The 20980-nt window shown below is 39.1% G+C and overlaps 1 protein-coding gene across 1 annotated transcript in view; it reads left to right on the forward strand.

The window, feature by feature from the left end:
• The window catches only part of GALNT17 (polypeptide N-acetylgalactosaminyltransferase 17), a 1717045-nt gene extending 1696342 nt beyond the window's left edge, over positions 1-20703 (forward strand). Inside the window, exon 11 of the mRNA XM_085649814.1 lies at positions 8488-20703. Within this exon, the coding sequence (XP_085505940.1) occupies positions 8488-8616 (129 nt within the window). The 3' untranslated portion in view covers positions 8617-20703. The remainder of the gene's footprint in view (positions 1-8487) is intronic.
• The last annotated feature ends 277 nt before the right edge of the window (positions 20704-20980 follow it).

Raw genomic sequence — 20980 nt, forward strand, 5'->3', positions numbered from 1 at the left:
AATCTGAAGATCCAGATTTGTGCCCTTCTTTCTTGCATGTTGTCCCCTCTCCATACAAAGTCTCTGCAGCTCAGCCCAGCTGAGGTTATCCAAATTGAGCCTCTCCACTTTCATGGGATGAGACAAAGAGGTAAAGAACTAAGGGGTACATGCATCATTGCAGGAAATTGCGATTCCAGAATTGCGATTAATAAGGAATCGCAATTACAGAATCGTAATTTCCTATGCATGTAGGTTTTGCAAAAGTATTAGTGATTCCTACATATTCCTTAATTGAGAATTGCAAACTGCGATTTGCAATTAAGGAATAGCTTTCCACTCATGACCATGGGCGTAAAGGCCCATAGGAATGAATCGAAATTCCATGTGCAATTTGCGAGTACCGAATAGATAAACGCAAATTGCGCATGCAATTTCAAGGGTGCAAGGTTGCCAAAAAGACACCCTGATGCACCCCTGAAATTGCTATGTGACCACATGTTGCACACACACCTGCCCCAAGGATTATGTGTGTGTGTAACAGGGAACTTTAAAAATGCACTTTAGTGCATTTTTCAAAGTTTTTGCAAATCACCATCAACTTTAAATTGATGGTAATTTGCGATCCCTAATTGCAAAATTGCAATTTAAAATTGTATCATGCATTGCATTTAGAGAATCGCAATTTGTGATGCCCTAAATGCATTCCCCATTCAAGTAATCGCAAATTTTGTGTTTACTTAAATTGCGAATTTGCATTTGGGTTGATTCATCCCAAATGCAAAAATTCCGGTCGCAAAGGGGCAGAGTCTGCCCCTTTGCGACCGGTATTTAGAATGATGCATGTACCCCTAAAATTAAAAAATGAAAGGAAAAATAGCCAATTAGTAAACTAGGGGGAATTGAAAAAGGCTCGAATTGATCTCGAAGAATTTCTATGGGATGGTAGTGTAACACAAAATTACTGTATGGCACTGCACAAACACAAGTCTAAATCTTCACAGCTGATCACCAGTGTAAGTAGTGTGGTTACTGGTTGAGGCAGTGAAATCATTGCTAGAACGAAGTCACAGGCAAATCCTAAATTAACCTATGCTCAACCCCCAGGTAGCTTAGCACAGAGCAGTCAGGCTCAACTCAGAGGCAATATGTAAAGTATTTGTGCAACACTGCAAGCAGAAATAAAATGAAAACACACCCCAAAATTATCCCACAGCCGATTAGAAAAATAGGGGCACATCATCATTCTAAATACCAGTACAAAGGAGCAGATTTGCAGAATTTACCCCTTTGCAACCGGTATTTTTGCATTTGGGATGCATCAACCCAAATGCAAATTCGCAATTTAAGTAAACAAAAAATTTGCGAATCCTTAAATTGCAAATGCATTTAGGGAATCGCAAATTGCGATTCCTTAAATGAAATGCATGATGCAATTTTAAAATGTGATTTCGCAATTAGGGATCGCAAATTACCATCAATTTAAAGTTGACGGTAATTTACGAAAACTTTGAAAAATGCACTTAAGTCAATTTTTCAGAGTTCCATGTTACACACACAGAGATACCCTTGGGGCATGTGTGTGCAACATGTGGTCACTTGGCAATTTCAGGGGTGCATCAGGGTGTCCTTTTGGCCCCCTTGCACCATTGAAATTGCATGTGCAATTTGCAAGTACCTCTTTAGCATGCACAATTTGCAATTCGCAATTAAGGAATATGTAGGAATCGTTAATATTTTAGTGAAACCTATATGCATAGGCAATTGCGATTCCATAATTTCGATTCCTTAATAATCGCAATTATGGAAACGCAATTGCCTACAATGATGGATGTACCCCATAGAGTATAAATATTAAACCCAGGCCAAAATGACTCAAATCAAATCAGTAAATCCAGAGATGCAATTTTAAAGATTTCAATGAATGAAGATAGAGCCAAAAAGCACAAAGCAACAACTGTGGATATCTGGTTGTGCGATGGAGCGAAGGCTGGCAATAGGGAACCAGTTAGGCTTACTGAACAAAAGCACCTTAAATACTGGTTTGCTGAGCATTGCAAGGTCCTGCGCCGAGTATGCGTCATGCAGCCAAGGCGATTCGTCAGTTTGGAGGAGTAGCAGAGCAGTGGTACGAGGTCCTGCTTCCTCATCGAGGCTGCCCAGATGAGAAATTTGCATGGGCCTGCATCGGAGAGGAATTGAACAATGTTGGTTTTGATGGGAGCTGTGAAGTTGATGTGGACTCCTTTCATTGCGAGAATTCTCACATCAGAAGTGATATGTCGGTTCTGCTCAGGGTTGCGCCGCTCAGCAGAGAAGATGGATCAGGGTCCAGAACAGGGATGCACCACTTGGCAGGGTAGAACACACAGATGGCAGAGTACATGTGCTGGGTTTAAGTTAGTTGGACCCGTCTGTCCCTGAGGTTCTAGTTGGGAGGCCAGCTAACTAACTCTTGGAGTCACTCTGGGGTCCTGGGTTCAACAGATGCAGGTACAGTCCATCTCCAACAGGCAAGATGGCAGCAGGCTGCAGGGCAGCAGTCCTTCAGAGCAGCAGAATCTCCACAGTTCAAGAAGTGCACTGAAATGTTGGTGTTTAAGATTCAATATTTATACCTGGACGTTCCTTTGAAGTGGGAGCAGCTTCTAGATGTTCCCCCTTGAAGTGCACATGTTTCCTGCCTTCCCTGCCTTGGCTCCAGACTAAATACAGGGTGTTTGCAGTCCTTTGTTAGGAGGCAGGACACAGCCTATTGAAGTGTAAGTAGGGCTAGGCCCAGCTCTGCCCTCTCACCCTGCCAGTGATGGCCCATCCAGGCACACCTACGCTTTCTATTGCTTGTGGCTGTCTAGGAGGAATGTACAAAGCTCAACTGTCAGCTACACCCATACATGTGACCCACAGACAGGCTACAGAAAAGAAAATGGCTGATAGAGGAAAATGCGAACTTTTATAAAAGTGGTATTTTCAAAAATGTAATTTAAAATCCGACCCCACCATAAGAGAGGAGTTTTCATTATAATTCTAAAGTCACCAATCATTAACTTTTTACTTGGTCCCATTTGGAAGTTACATCTTATTAAATGCAATAAGGTAGCTCCAAGGTTATCCTATCAGAAAAGTAGGCCTTGAAGTAGTGAAAAATTATTTTTTTACAACCAGGACGTGTAAAACCTAAAACCACATGTCCAATTTTTTAAATGCAATGCCCCCTGCCCCCGGGGCTGTCCAGGGCCTGCCCTAGGGGTGACTTATTTATATTAAAAAGAAAGGCTTGGCCTGACCAAAAGTATATTTTACAAGATTGAAATGGCAGTTAAAAACTGGTCACACAGGCTGAAATAGCAGGCCTGAGACAAGTTTAAAGGACTACTTAAGTGGATGGCACAATCAGTTCTGAAAGCCCACTAATAGAATTTATTTACAGGCCCTGGGTATATGGTATACAGTACTTTAGCCCTGGTTAGTATTGGTAAAATGTCCTAAAAGTGAACAAAAACAAGTCAGAAAACAGGAGGTTGAAGGCAAAATGTATGGGGATGACCCTGCAGAGAGGGCAATGTCCAATAAGCATAAAAAGACATGTAAGGGGACAGGATAGGGATCCCCTGCCCTCTAGGTGTGGTTGGAGAAGAAATGGCCAAAAACATATATTTATTTTTAAATCAATACTGTACTAAATGTAATTAATAAATTAGTACCGTGGTCAAATCAAAATAAAACCCTAGATTTTCATAAATCATCCACCAGCATGGCCCTGGGCCAGGGGTTTGATAAAATGTATTTGATATGGGAGAGGGAATGCGGCCCCTACTTGAGCTTTCTTGAGGCCGGAGGACCCCATCCCATGGGGTCAACAGGTTAATGAATGTGGAAAGGGGCATGCAGCCCCCTCCCGAGCTTTAGTTTGTGTCCAATAGTAGTAATGTGGGAAGGGGTCATAAGACCCCCCCACCCTGTGCCTCTATGAGACCCCGGGGACCCAATGCCCAGGCCATTTGTATAATTAGGAGAGGCATGCACACCCTCCCCTTCCCATGCTGTAGATTGAGCTCAAGGACGCTATCAAAGCTGTGCCCGGGGACCTCATCCCCGAGGACTCTGATGATTCCTGCCCGGGAAGTGGAGGTATATAAAAAAAATTAGGAGTGCTTATAGACTACCAACTAAATTGGGAAGCAAAACTCAAGAGGATCAAGAAAAGTCTACCTCTAATCCCAATAGACAGCAGAAAAACAGTGATTATCTCTCTAGTCATGGCAAAATTGGACTACTGCAATAGGCTCTATCTCGGAATGCCCGTGAAGCAGATTAATTGCAGATGATGCAGAATGCAGTGGCTAGGCTTTTGCTGGCGATCCCTAAGTTTCAATCTATAGGTAAGCACCTTTGGAGACTGCATTGGCTTCCAGTCAAGGGTTGCATCAAGTTCAAGGCCTTATGTGTGGCATATAAGGCACTCCACGACACCGGCCTTCAGTTTTTGAGGCAGTAATCAAACTGGTACTCCCCAAACAGAAGTCTTAGGTCTGAAGGGGCAAAATTGATGCTCTCTCAGAGATTCTGTAAGGCTAACTGGGGAAGTAGAAGCTTTACTGTGGGAGCCACGAAACTTTGCAACGCCCTCCCCTTTTCCATCAGAAATCTTCCATCTCTTACATCCTTTTGTAAGGCATTAAAGACTTGGTTATTCAATAAATAGTTCACCTACCTGCTTTCTGGACTATTAGCGCCAAGACACAGTTGGGTATTTGTGCGCTGTATAAATCTTAATAACATAACATATCCTCCTCTCCCAGGCAGGAAACACATCTTTCCGGGCGGGAGCAGAGAACAATAAAAAGTAATGGAGCTGGTAAATGCCAGCACCACGAGTGCTGGCTAGGGTGCCAGCAGGGGCTTTGGGCATGCCCACAGACCTCAACAACAGGGGTGTTGAGGGTGCCCCAAGTGGGTACCCACTTGAAGAAAAAATAGCTGGATTCCGATAGCTCCAAATATGGGTGCTGGGGCATAGCCGGCAGGGGCAGTGAGATATGGGGCTTCCCGCATTACCCCCAATGATTTTGAATGTGTGTGGGTGCCGCGGTTGGACCCACTTAAAGAAAAAGTCACCTCCCACCAGCACCAATATAGTTTCTGGTGGGGAGCTGGCAGGGCCTGTCTGCCCATCATTAAAAAAAATGTGTCAGTGCCTCAGGAGAGCTACTGTCTATCTGTCGAGGCAGGCACTGAATACGGTATGCTGGCAGTAGACAGGGCCTTTATGCTCCCTGCATGGGTGTAGCCAACCTTTTATTTTCATGTTAATTTAAGGAAGACACGACTCATTAGTTAGCCATGACGCTAGACAGAAGACAAAGAGAAATTAGCTCTCTATGGTGCTTCAAACTGACTTCTTTGAAATAGACTCCATTAAAAAACACCTCAGGTTGGAAATGAGTTATTTAAAAAATGTATAGGGTTGTGAGCAAATAAGAGAAGGGTTAGTTGGGAAGTGGTAGGGCCCTTTCTCTCTCCCTCATATGAAAAAGGTGTTCATTTTTAAATTATCTCATGTATAATGTCTATAATATGTTTAGGTGGTTTTTCAAATTGGGTATGTATCAATTCACTGCAAACCACTCATCTGGTGGCTGTATACATGCTGCTCTAGTGACATTTGCATTGAAATAGGAATATTTTTGTTTTATTAACATACTTCTCATAATAATAAATGTTTATGAAGCAATGAAATACAACACTAATTCTCAAGTTGGTATGGTATAGTATGGTATGGAGAGCTATCAAAATTAATTGTTGGAATGTGAGTAATTTTGAGATCAGGGGGCCATTATGAAGTGAAAAGCGCTGTGTATGCTGCTTGCATCTTCCAAATATATTTAGTTTTAAGAAAAGTCCAAACATGTCTTAGCCACCTTTCGGATAGCACCCTGCAATTTTTGTTGGACTTGCTGAGATCAACAGCTATTTACCTGTGTTTCATCGCAATGGGACATAATCCCCCTATAGCCAACATTCAGTGTAGCTGAATCACCAGCCACCTCCCAGGATACTATTAGACTCCCTAGCTGAGGCATGACAGAGTAATCTCACTTGAAACCAGCCTCCTCCCTCTTCTTATGTCTTGCTGCTCTAAGTGTGTTTTTATTAGAGGTAGAGGTTGTGCAGATGCCTTTATCTCAAAGGCTACAATTATCCTCTTCATTTGCCTCACTAGCCTGTGTCACTGACTTTTGAACTGAGGGCCTCATTTATGAAAAGTGGTACATCACTTGGGGGAAACAGCGATGCAGCACTTTTCATTGCACCTTCGTTGCTACACCATGGATGTGCCGTATTTACACTACGGTGCTCCATGTCAGAAGGATTGACCAGATACGTCAGGATACCTGGCGTATCTGGTGACGCAGTAATGATGCATTGCAGTAGTGTGTCGTAAACTGACACAGCTCCAGCAATGGTGCCATTACATATAAGTGAGTCCTATGTTAAAGGCCCTGCGTCACTCCTTATGCCTTCTTGAAGATTTACCATCTCGATCGCCCATCGCAAGCCCCGCCTTTGCAGGAAGTCTTTTGCAAGGTAGTCACTGTTGATGATCCATTCGGGGGATGGGAGGAGGTACCAACAGCGCCAGTTTAAGTAGACCGGGTACTCCCATTGTTCAATGTACCCTCCGAAAGTTCCAGCTCTTGTATCATAGGGAATTCCGTGGTGAATGTCCAGTTGTGACCGCTGTTTACCTGTCCAGTTCCACAGCTGTGTTCCCTCTTTGAGGGAGCATAAGCTTAAATCCACCCTCTGGGGATTTCTCCTCAAGACTCTCTGTCACAGTATCTCCTGATATTAGCCCGGGCTTTTTCTTAAAAATCCTTGCCCCGGGTCCGCCCTGGCCCACAATACCTTCCTTACACTTTCCCTGTTCCTCCCTATAGGCCCATGTTCTAAGACTTTCGTGTATTGGGTTTCCCTGTCCCCCTACCAAGCTAAAGTACAGAACTAGATGAGAAAGAGTTGATCTCAATCTAAGCACTAGGAGTTAAGAATTACAAAGTCTCGTAAAGTTTGCAGTTTAAGGATGAACTCTTTATTCTAAAATCAAGTGCCCTTATTTCACTTCTGAGTAATTTTTCAGCCAATATCATATTATTGAAATGAATGTTATTGTCACAAAAACTGAAAAAAAAGAGGAATTCTGTAGGATCTCATTAACAAGAGCATTTTACTATATTTATAACAAGGAGGAATAGCCTATATACCTGTAATTCATCAGTGCAATCACAATACCAATGAGATACATCTGAAAGGAAAAGACACTCTGAGCGGCTCTCAAACAATACTCTTGCAAGGTTAAGCCATTAACATTAATTTCAACCTCTTTATATATATCTTCCAGATTGTCACATGGAGAAATTAGTTTTTTATTCTTAGAAGTTAGAGCCAAGTCTACAACCTGGCCCAAACACACCAAAGCTTGGCTCATGTTGGCCTCAGGAGTGGCAAAAAGGTACATTGTAGAGTTGTGTGGGGTTGTCGATCCCCCAAGAGTTGGGGCCTGGACGCAAGGCGTAGATTGTTGCCAGCAGTCAGAGAAAGTATTTTACCAAAGCAGAGGGTGCCTGAAAAAATGAGAAAAGATCTCTATCCCTTTGGAAAAATAAAGAAGTTAAGCGTATGTAGCTGGAGGATTGTTAAAATAGGTGCAGTCAGAGCCCCATGTTGTTGGGATCAGAAACAATAAGTCCTGTATTGCTCCCCTAGTAATTGTAGCCCTACTATACCCTGTATGTATACTGTATATGATGGTGTATTGAGCATTTGTTTAATAAACAGAATTTTAAATTAAAAGGATACAACCAGTCTTCAATAGAAAGTGAACTGATTTGCAGTTCCATTTCGTTCATATAATTGTTTTGGCTACATATAAAGCTCTACTGCATTTCCTCAAAGGATTAGAAAAAAAGGGGAAAAGTTCAAAATAGCTGACAGTGTTAAACTTGGCTATTTCTCCCAGAATCCAATAAAGTCCGAACATCAGTTTCTGTAAATTTAGATTCAATTTTGTAGTACCAAAATTAAATCAACTCGACCGTTTTCCACTATCAACTGCTCTCTAACAATGTTCCCTTCCATTAGTTCAGGAAAAGGCTACTGTCATCCTAATAACACTTTTGAAAACGTCAATTAAATGTCACATAGCGGCTCACTTTCATAGGTGGTAGATTTCCCAGATGTATGAGCAACATAATTATTTACAATCAGCACAGGGTGCATGTCTGGTTTGCCATCACTCTGCAGTAGTCTTTATTTGGATACACAATGCCTACATTTTGTGGACCTCATGTAGAATGTTACAGTCAAAAGGCCTCACTCAAAACACTTTCAGAGGAGCAACCGCTAAAACCTTTGAGATCATAGTATAACAATGTCAGTGATAATTCCGAGTAAAATAAAGCTGATTATAATTCTAATGCTGTTCTCCTTTTGCTTTTGTTTTTATAGAATGGATCCTTGATAAATAAAGGGACTGGACGATGCTTGGAGGTGGAAAATAGAGGAAACTCCGGCATTGATCTTGTGTTGCGCAGCTGTACTGGTCAAAGGTGGACAATTAAAAATTTTATTAAGTGAAAAATAGTAGGACTAAAGAGCTGGAAGACATTTTGCTGTCAATCAATGGGACGATTCTTTCCTGTTGCTTTGTTTAATGAAGTGGGTTCTGAAGAGGAGCGAGAAGGAAACGGCTAAATGAACATTGGTTTCTTCATGGCTCTACAGCAGTCCTTCTAATCCTTAGACAATGTTGGGTTAAACAGCTGCCAAATATACTTCTTGACATCTTGCAATCATGACATAAGCATCAACAAGATGTTTATGGAGATCCGAATAAATCAATGAGCTGTGTGGACACTTGGCTGAAGTAGGAAAAATGTTGGCATGACTTGAAGCCTGTAGGAGGCAGTATTCTTTGCACTGCATCAACTATGACCACCTTCCCTGTTTCACTGACTCCCTTCTTCCTCATGCTTAGCATCCTTCCGTCTTGCTCATGTGGACACCAGGTCAGACGCAGAACAGCTAAGAACTCACAACTGTGTTTAATCCTTCAGTAACAATAAAATGAATTGATCAATGGTGGGGTACTAATGCAAACTCATGACTATGCTATGAGGTGGTCTATCTACTGTATCTTGGTCAGCAACAAAGTTAACATTGAATGTCCAATGGATTTCAGTCACCTGGATTATTCTAGGATTCCCTCTACAATTCCTTTATCACTTATCCAAAAACAAGCATTATCAAATTACAGCAATGCATTTAGTTTGTATCTGCAAAATTTGAAGCTGCTCATTCATTCTGTCTGCATTGTGCATATCAATAGAAAATGTTGCTTTTTAGCTTATTTCACATGAAGAGTTATGTGGGTAAGAGTTTGTTCCCTACATGTTTACAATGGACCTAGAGAGCAGTGCAAGAGTTTTACAGTGTCTATTGGTTCTTGGGTAAAATGAGAGCCTTATTTTAGATGATAATAGGTGTTATGTTTATGTTGTATGATGTGTATATAGAGAGAACTACAAGCAAGGGAACACCTGTTTCAGGTGCTCATTACTGTGTCTCATACTTTGTAAGTTGTGAATATCTTCAATTTGATTAGAAATAACAACACAAAGGGGCTGTGGCAGCCCAAACTGCACATATAGAGTGTCTACTATACAATCAGAGGTAAATGGCAAAGTATGCATTAATTTATTTTAAAAATATAAGAAATATTTTATTTATTTATATAAAAAGTAGTTGGGATCAGACTACCTCTTGCTTAGCAGAACAGCTAAAAGCTCTTTCTTATACAAGCATATATCACACACATACTAACAAGGTAAAACATATGCAGTGTGACACTACACACTCATTATACTGCAAATGCAAAGTTGGTGCTGTAATTGTACACCTGACGCTCGCATACCATTGGATATGGTAATTAGTGGATGCACAGTAAACACATCATTCTAATTTTTGAATATATGATGGAGGGGTTAATATGCTAACCTCATTCGTTTTCTTCTGTTTCACAGTTCACAAACTCAAAATATGAACCATATGCATGCACAATTTGGAGTAGGTAATAAATGGAGAAAATCATATAGGCCGACATGTAACCGGAACAAGTTTGTACACAACGTGAACTCCCTGTTCAGAGATCAAGAGGAGTTTTTTGTCCAAATCAAGATTAGCCCATTCCTCGGATGAGGACCATAGTCGTCAAGCAAGAGACCATTAACATGCACATCTATATGGGGTGAAATAGAATAACATTTAAACAATTTTAAGGGTGTAACAATAAGAAATGCATGCTCAAATCAACATTTGGACATAGCAGTGCTTCAGCACATTTAGGATCTATGCTTTGAATTAGGTTGTATATGTTGTGTTACAGTAGACTATATGGCTGGTGGCAAAATTGGATATTGTTTGCTTCATTTTCAAAATCTCTTACATTTGGCTACAAACATAATTGATGCAGCCCTTCCATCTCTATGTGAGGGATGGGCTGTGAGTATCTGTTAAAAGTTTAAAAAGGCTTCAGTAGTGCAAATGATCTGAAACACAATGAGTAGCACCAAGTAAATTAATGGTCATTAATGAGAACTTTTTGTCACTCAGATTGTAGGTATAAATGCTCTAAGATCTCTTACATACGAAGTAAATTAGTTTGCTATTCTCCTGCTACAGCATTGATATCTAGTTTAATAGTTATCCCAAATTGTGGAATATGAATTAGGCTCTTAAAAAATGGCAAGAGCTCCCGCAATTCCTAAGAATCATCAATCTTCTACTCATGCTGTGAATAATTTTGAAAGCTCTTAGTTGCCCTAAAGAGGGTTACTGTGCTTTCTAAATTCCATGTAGTGAATTGAATTGATTTGAATCTTTATTTTTAGATGGGAATGAAAGCAGAGATGTTAGAAATGTGAGAGTGTGGTTCATTTTAGTAGTTCTTTAAAACAAAAGGGATTTCCTTTTCATTGCAAGTTGGCTGCAGCATGACCTTTTAATGTAGGCATTGACATTAATCCAGAAAAATACCAGGTGCACTAAAAACATATGGAAATGCCATGAGGAAATGTTTCTTGCATACACTGGAGTTGTATTACCTGTTGACTTCCAATATTGGTAGATGTGGTTAACCCAACAGACCTTTGTCATGCCACTGACACTTCTACATCTCTCCAGCAATGTTCAAGAGTAGACTACAATATATAGGGAAGTAAATTAAGATGGGTGAAAAGATAAGTGATATCAACCCCTTTTGGGTATCTGTAGATATTGGAAAGTGGCTTGCCAGAATTTGTGAGCAAAGCAAATACATTTGAAAGTTGTCACATATTTTAAATTCATTTTATTCTGTTTTCTAACAATCTGACCAGATTACAAGAAGTCTAAGAGGACATCCCCGGTTTGGATATTGTAGAAGGTAGCAAATATAAAAATGTACTGTGCTATTATTCAGGAAGAGCATGATGACATGTCTAGATAAACTACAGATCCAAATTATGTGTAGAAACAATAGAAAAGAAAAGGAGAGGTAACGCCACCCTGGAAAACTATAGAGAACATTTTTATTATTTTCAAGTCCATATTTAGAGTACCACTAAATCCCTAGTGGGTAAGTATAAACCAGGACTAACTAATAAAAGTAAAGAAAGTTACTGAGGACATAATGGGTATGTTCACGCAATTGTGATTATATATAACTACAATTGTGATATTGGGTCTCTGAACAGGGGCAGGGTCAAGGGACACATCAGTACATGGTCTGCCACTGGTAGGTGCAATATCTCTTTAAGTCAGTAAATAATTGGGCTTCAATTGCGGTTTTTAATTTAGAAAGTGTGGAATGTATAAGAGACTTAGGCACCCAAGGTATGAAAAACGGGTCACCAAATCTCTGGCTGCAATTCGCAATCAGCGTTTTCATGACAATAAAGAATTTTATGATCTGACCTCTGTACTAATAGGTCAGTTAATACAATTCTAATTCAAAGTGAATCACAATCTGACTTACCTCATGAATTTTACTGAGGTTGATCGCAAATTGTGACTCATTCCGATTGGTGGCTATTACAGGGATGGTGTCCTGCTAGGGTCAACAGACCATGATGTCAATGGTCACCTTTTAATAAAGTTATTTTATTTAATATGTAGCCTTTTTTCTTTCAAGAAAAAAAGACTGTTAAAAAAGGTTACTTTTTTTAAAGTTTGTTCGAGAGTTGACAGTGGTCCCCTAGCCCAACAAACTTTTTTTTTTAACATTCACAAAGGATCCCTTCCCTTTTGTGAATGTGTTAATACTCCAACTCAGAAGTCAGTAATTTTTCAATATTCAGCCACCATTTTTTGGTAGCACAACATTGATACATCTCATACTGAATTGCTATTTGGAAAGGGCAACTACAATTTATTTCTTCCAAATAGTGATTTGGTATAAAGTCAGTCCATTTTAGGAGTCAATAAATATTTAATGAATCCAAAAATGGCATTAATGTATTGCAGAAAACATTTGGCAGTCGCAACCAGTGATTCAAACAGTTTTTGGCTGTAGAAACATTTGGTACATTGGGCCCTTAGAGCATTATTCAAAGTTTGGCAGATGGGATACTCTGCTACATATCTAACAGATGTCCTGTCCGCCATTATACAGGTGCGTTATAGCCTATTGTCCTTGTAATAGGGATGACATATTTTGATAGATTAAACCTTCCAGCAACTCTAAATAAGGTGCTATGTTTAAATGTGATTTAATGGTGTTGGAAAACATAATGTAGCCACAGCATTTCCTTCAGTTCTTTTTTAAGTATGCATTATTAAGAGGTGGTAGAGATCCAGGGGAAGATTCCTTAGGGCTACAATCTGTGAAGAAATCTGATAGGAAGCCTGTGCCTTCAATTTAGAAGTGTCTATGATGAAAGATTTGTAAAGTACATGCATCCTTGAATGGGAGACATTTTTAGTGAATTCCGGACCACTGTGCTCAGACCCAAGGGCACGATCAAGAAATCAAGTCAGTTGCAGACCTCAATTCTGCTCATAATGCAGCCACCTAGTTTTATGGATACCTAGTAAAAGGGAAATCTCATTCCTTCATAAGGTACTACAAATGGGCTACAGTATTGATGCCTGAGTAACAAATGAAAGGTTTCATGCATTTTAGTAAGCTCGGTTAGTACCTCATTCAACATGCAATGGTCTAATTTGAATATCCAGATAGAGAGTAGTTGGAGGGACGGAGACTGATGAAAATAAAAGCTGGAAATGTTTAGTGGCAATCCAAATAAACTCAGCTTATTAAATGTTAGGGCTGGGAAATACTAGTCCATACATACTTAGTTGGATTTTGAGTAAGCAGGTCACAAGAGTTAAAACACTTTCCGGAGAGGTTTAAACTACAGCTGTGCAAAATTGGTAATTGCAGGTATGGCCCAGTAGACATCAAAGTGGTTATCTATTTAGGTTGAAGATTGGAAGTGGCAGGATTGAGACCTCAGGTTCGATACATACTGAAGATTTGGTGGTCTTAGTCAACGTGCTTTTCTTTGTGTACCCTTTGAAATAGGTTGTGAAGCACTTCAGAACATACCTATTGATACAAAGATAAGCTTCAATGGTGTCCTGAAATGTATCACAGCCACAGCACCAAAAGGCATTTTACAGTCTGGGCAAAAACTCTCACCATAGTCCAACAGCCAAAGAGTTGTGTTAATAATGTTCACAGTAACTGATATGTGCAGTGCCTGGCTCTGAAGCCAAATTGGTAGACGCAAAGTAATTTGTTTAGGATGCTGAACTATTTATGTTGGGAGGTCGCACAGTTGTTTTATTTAGGAACTTCATCAAGCAAATACTGTTAGAATAGCAATTAGGGCTTCAATTAGGTCTGTGTTGAAATTCTGTTGAATATAGTTCATTTTTCAGAGAGAATATAACAGATACGTCAGAAAAGAAATTAGGTTGCACCTTGAAAGGAGTGATAGACAAGTTCAAACAGATTTTTGGGCACAGCCACATTAGTTTGCACAGGTGATCGGATTTAAAATGTTCATCTATTAGGTATGAATAATTTTCATTTGTATTTGCAGGTCTGATACCTGAGCAGGCCCCTCCATTATAGCAACATCTACACCCAGATTCTCTCAAATCACTTTTTTGCATTATTCAGTGTAGCTGAGAACCACTGTGGTGATACGTTTGGATCTTTAGATTTTAAACAAGTGTAGGAAAATAATTAAGGTTACCAATCATAGTGGTCTGACATTTATATTTATGTGTTCTCACATAACCAATAAGTCCAGCCCTGACTAGGCAGGTAGAAGTAAGATTTCTGATTATGTGAAGGTCAATGTTACTAGTGTTACATTACAAGAATTTTACTTTCATGGGTTGGCTCCTGGTCTTTTATTTAGCATTGATTAAGACAAATTGTATTAGAAGGTGGCCAGACCAGTCTAGTATTGAATTAGAAGAAAGTTGAGTTTGGCAAGAAATAGATACAAAGTAGGTCCTGTATTGTATGTGGGATTGATGCTTTAGAGTGTTACAGTTATCATAGAGGAAAGCAGCAAATCGAGAGACTGCCAAATTAGAACTGTCTGCAAGAAAGATGCTATCCTGGATCATAGTAGGTAGTTAATTCTAGTTCTTTTCTGTTCTGGTCTGTTACCTTTTCAACACATGATTGGTATTTCCTGCTGGGAAGTAGATTAGACATGGATCAATAACATGTATGTGCTAGAGATTTAAAAAGGGTGCCTTCACTAATGGTAAAGAGAGTGATATTGGGAACTTATGTGATGTGTATAAGCTTAAAAGCAGACATATTTGGAATTTGCAAGGCTGAATGAGGGTTTGGTGATGTGAATGGTAGGAATCGCCATGGGTGTTGGAAAGCCTTCCTTTTTTTAACAGAGATGCTAGAGGCAAGTGACAGCACAACCTGCCTGCAGTAGTGTAGGTGTTATCAATGCTGAGTTGGGTTTTAGTCCCTTACAGAACCAGCCTGTACTTCTTGAGACTGGCAGCTATGTAAGTGTTAAATACTAAGTAGATGGGAGGAATGCTTAAAAAAGTCTTGGCCATTGGAAATCCCACTGTCTGTATTCCAGTCTGTAATTTTCAGCCCTCTATGCCACTCCAGACAGAGGCTAGCCATATGCAAATCAATTTTTTTTACTGCCTAATAGGAACAGTCCATCCAAAACACCCACGTTCAATTACCTCTGAATAGGAACATAACCAGAATCTACCTAGTTAGACCTTGTTGATGAGGTATAGATTGCATCCTGCGGTACTGCAAGCATGGGACCCACTTCTAGGCATAACTGCCAAACTTTTGATTTTGCGCTAGGAATGCACAAAGGTGATGGACGAAATGCATGCAAAAGACTCAGCCACTGGCAATCACTGGCAATCACTTGGGCTACATTTTAATCAATTACTCTTCACCCAATCAATTTAATTCAAAAGCTTTATTCGGCACAAGGCCATAAAGAATAAACATCATACATACAAGATATTAAAATTAATAAAACATCACAGTGGAATCTCAAGCTATTCACAATACCATTATCAAATCCCGTCAACAATACAGAATAAATAAACACAGCATTAATCATTAATAGAAGTCACAGTCTTCCTGATTTTGACTGCTTTATGAACATGACCTAATACTGATGCACAACAAAATTTGGACTGTAGCAGCTGGAGGCGGAGCAAACAGACAAAAAAAGAACTACAACCAAAAGAGCGCAATAATGGACATAAAAAAAAACGCCCTTGTTCTGGAGTAAAGACTACAAAAGAACATAAAATGGGCCAGAGTTTGTTTAGAAAACCCATCACAAGGACAGTGAGGTGAAAAACACACACCCTGCTTAGGGTGGGCTACCAGGACATACAAAGTACCCAAACTAAAACAAATTGGGTAAAATCAGCTTACCAAATTTGTCATCCAGGTAGGGTAGAATTCCCCAGCCTCAGTCTGCTTTAGATCTGAATAACAGGCTACTGAGGTCATAGACTGATGTTTTACAAGCCTAGAATGGAATCTAAAGGAAGAGAAAAAGGAATTTACAAATTTCTTTGAGCTTCCGTTAATTTCTTGTGGTAGGTAAAAAATGTTGACAGTCCTATAGTTATAAATGTCCTTTGGACATGAGCAAGCCAGGGGATTGTGGCTGCATGATCTGATTTAAGACAGCCTGCAAGAATCATTTGACTGAACGATGTATGGGGCGAGCGCCAAATCTTGAACTATAATAACAGAGGGGCAGCCTTAACTAGATACTCCCGAAATGCCAATCCAACTTCCAAAGAGTAATAAACATTGCCATGCTCCTTGGCACGGCAAGTAACCTACAGAGGAATCGATTTGTCATTGTTTGAAGGTTTCCCGCCATTGAGTAGCCCCAAATGCCAGCCCTATAAGTCACCTGGGAAGTGTACTTACTCTTATAAAGAAAAATAAGTTTACTAATGGGTTTGTTTATAAGTATTTTTTACAACCTAAAAATTGCATTGATTGCACCCTCGAATTTTCCTGCTCTCTGGGACAAAAGTTTACCCCAAATTAAATTAAAGATATCAAAACTTCTAGATAATTCAAATTGGTTACTTTAGCTATGAGGATCCCTGGAATATGATAGGGGTAGGAGCAGGTTTTCGTGGGTCCACATGTTATATTAAAAGACTTCTTATGATTAATATTCATGTTAAGTCCCCCCATAAAATCATTACAAATATCCAACTAAAGCTGGAGGCCATTAGCTGTACAGGCAATTAAAACTGCATCGTCTGCATATAATAATACCGGGACGATGCAAGATCCAAATCTGGGAAGGTCTTTTTCTCTTGCCACTAACTCCTTCTCAAGGGCGTTAATATAAAAAAGAAATAAAAAGGGAGCTAATATGCAGCTCTGCCTTACACCCTCGTTGGAGTTAAAAGTACTGGTGCAATCACCATTTACACCTACTTTGGTTCTTCAGAGCGAGACCAGCCATCTGCAAATCAGCCTTTGCCCAACTCCAATTGTAACAGTCCATTCAATAAATACCAGGCCAGGTCCCTTCTGCATAGACTGTAAATGGCAAAACCACATGTCAGAATGTGTTTATCTAATTCAAGACACATATCATGGAGGTTAGCCTGGAACACACTGTTCATTCATTGTTTAGAGGTATGGAAAAGTAAAGAAGATAATTTGCACTTGGGCATTCTGTTGTAGAAGGCAGATGTTTGCATCCTTGTATACACCGGCAATGGAGAGCAGTCTGACCTGATGTTATGGCTTGCATTATATTTTATATTGTGTCCCATTCTGTCTCCCATGCAGTGTAACATTCAATAATATTTGAAACCAGATAGACCGGAGAAGAGATAGGGGCAGTTGCCTTGGTCTGAGAATGTCTCAATGGCATGCCAAGGGTGAGGGTGCTAATGGAGTTGAAGGTTGAGTCCCAGGGTGCTCTTCAAGGAAAAGCAGGTTTCTTGGCCAAAAAGAATGAGATAGGGTATTTCGGAAATCATTTTTTCACGGACATATTCTCAAGCGAGTAGTACAGGGGGAGTAGTTAATGCTCAAATACGCTAGCATTTACTTCAGTATTGTTGTGTGGAGATTTGTAGCAAAGGAATTTTAGATAGAGGAAGACAGAGGAATTTTAGCATTCATGAGAGAGCAGGCTGTGTTCAAAATGTAGAGAAAATTAACACTGCTCTCTTTAGTCATTATTTGCCTTTGTCAAAAATGTAATAGATAATGTGGCAAGTTAGTCAAGAAATACGCATGAGGGAGGGAAAAGAGTGACCTCATTCACTGCGATCATTTTTTTTATCCCTTCATTCTTTATTCAAGATTTGCCTCTCCAGCCCTCCCTATAAATAACACGTCTGAGCACATTTATATTTAACTTCACAACTACCAACAACGAAACAAAGTGAACAGGGCATTTTTACAATAACACAAAACAACCTAAATGTTCCTCTTTGTGGCAAACAAAACCTTATATAGACTTTGTTCTTCGTGTTAGATAATATCGTTCCAGTATACCACAAAAATATACTAAAAATGTGACTAGAAAAAATACTAATTTTATTTAATGCAAATATTATTTAAAATCCATCTCATTTTCTGAATACAAAATTATATATATTATTAATAAAAAATCCTAAAATTCATGCAATTTATAGTTAATTCTATATCACCAAAATGTGCACATCTCCTTTTAAGTTTTGGTCTTGCTAATTCATACACATTAATGAAAAATATTTTTAAATCAATAATAATGATGTGTTTAAACACTCAGTTTTGTTATGTGCAATATTTGGTGAAAACCTAGGTTGTTTTGTGTCACATTTAAATGTAAACCACAAACAAGTTCCACTCACGAAATACGTAGCAAAGATTTACAGAGAAGAGTGACAACTTTCCTTAAGATGCACATATTCTAAAGTCAACACAAGTCTTGAAAGTCAAGCTTGAGCAAGAATTCCAAATCAGTGGAATGATTTAGGTGACAGAGATGAAGAGATTTATTTTTGTAATATATATATCATTTATAGCACGTGTTTGTGTATTAAGAATTTGTGATGTCAACAAACGTGAATGACAATCCACATAGAACTTTCTGCATTGATATAGCCTTCGTCATGGGTAAATGAAGCAACAGCTGTAAACATCATTGTAGCACATCCTTTCACACATGGCACATGATTCTTTTGTCAGGAATGTTAAAACATCATGTCAAGGAAGTGTGATGTTAGTATTTGGACTTTCACTGATGGAAGGAATGCAACACATTTATAAACTCAATTCTTCCAAATCAGAGAATTAACAGCATTAGGAATATTGCTCACAGAAAGCAGCTGCGCTCTGACTCATACTGTAATTTGCAACAACAGCTTTACTACCAGGAGAGGGAGGAATGCAATCACCAGATCAGGACTCATTGTGAAATACCTCTTCAACATGACCCCCTCATGTTTCATGTCAGTTCGGTGTTGCTGGAGACACTAGAACAATCAACAAAATATATGGCCCTTTATAATCCCTTTCAAATAAAATTTCTTGCCTACAAAATGCACATTTCATAACTAGGTGGAACTTTATATTTATAAACCATTTATGGGCACTTAATTAAAAATACAGTGTTTGGTCATTAAGCGACGGTCAACTACAACTGGCTTCGAGGAGGATTTCCGCTCCCTAAAGTCACTTGATGTTAACTCAATGCCTTAGCTTTAGGACGCCACTGAATGCCTGCATCTCAGTACAGAGACCCAGAACCATCCACCCAGAGCCACCCACCTCTGAAAATCAGAACCACCATCAACCAGTTTGACCCATCATCGCTTTTTAATTTGGGGTTACACTAGTTCAGGACAGTTTGGTATCTACAAGATAGCCTATCTCACCAGCAAGGTTTGCAAATGTTGTCAACATGACAGGCTGCTCAGATGTTTGCACAACTGGATGATAACTAAGGAGGAGAAAGGCTATGCAGACTGTTTCCTTCATGTCAGGTTTCATTTGAATCGAGTGTGTACATGCAGAACAACGCATGTTAAGGGTTGACACTTGGATATAAAAATTATTTGTGCTTTGTTAAGTTCCTCTTTTCCCATTTGCTCATTAAATGTCAATTTTTCATCACTTTTTTCTGTGTAGGATATATGAGTAAATGTTAGTCAATGCAATGTAGGTTGACTGAGAAAAGGGTGACCCTGACACTACTTTGCCAAGTTAACGTTGTGTGACGATCTGAATTATTTTAGCAACACCTGGTGCTTTGTTTGCTATGTGCAGTCGTGTTGTAGTCCAAGAGTGCCAAAAATACTGCAGATTTTATGTCAGGGAAGATAATTTTTCAAACATCCTCAAGAGCATATATTTGCATCTGTTCATTAGTTTAGAAAACATTTTATTTATATATATATATATATATACTTGTCCTTCGGATGTGTATATATATGTATATATATATATTCTGCCCCCAAAAGAAATTGTTTTACCGCACGCCACTGTGGTGACAAATGTTTTTTTTTCATGCCTGCATGCCACGATTCATCCGAAACGCATTGTAGATGTGAAAAAAAACTTCTGTTAGTGCAGCAGAGTGTCGTATTTCTCAGTGTTCATGCATTGTACAATGGGGGACTCACTTTGCTTACTTGTGGCTTCTTCTGAAAGTCAGTTGGTCCTTGTATAGTGATACAGGAGTAAAAATATCTAAGATAGTAACTTCCAAGATTTGCCATTAAATTCGATGATCCATTCAATTGTGTAAATATTTTTCAGTTTTCAGCTTCATCCATACTTTCAAGTATGTGTAATGGGACAACTATTCTGCTTGAAAAGAAATTGCACTTTTTCCAACCACCACAGCACCTTCCAAAAAGAGAGTGCTCTTATGGAAACAAAATTAAACATCACCTGAATGCTTGTAAGGAGTGCCCACATGAAAACTATCCTTTAAGTGAACATATTGAAAATAGCAATAAGAGTACGAAAAATAGATTGACAATGTGTGGATGACTTTACCTACTTCTTTTCTGAACAGCCCTAATTTTTAAGTCTATCAACAAGCAAATTAGAAGAACTGTGACTCCCTGTACCTGTTCATGTTAACTGTTGCATCTTCTCTTGTGAAATAAATTTAAGCCTTCTACAAACAACTTAAATTGCATGGAAGGTATTTTTTGTATGGAGGGGAAAATCAGGTGTGTATATAACTGTAGCTTAAATGGTAGTAAAGTATATTTATATCTACCTGAGTAATAAGAAAAGACAAATCATATATATTATAATGAGCATGCGCACTATGTGATTTAATTAACATTCAGTTGCATTATCCCTTCAGGAGGACATGAAAATGTCATTTGAATGGCCAATTGCTCAAGCATCTTAAATCATGTGCAGATGTGTCCTCTATTCCTGTAT

Source organism: Triturus cristatus, chromosome 3_2 (assembly GCF_964204655.1).
Source record: "Triturus cristatus chromosome 3_2, aTriCri1.1, whole genome shotgun sequence".
NCBI classification, from domain to species: domain Eukaryota; kingdom Metazoa; phylum Chordata; class Amphibia; order Caudata; family Salamandridae; genus Triturus; species Triturus cristatus.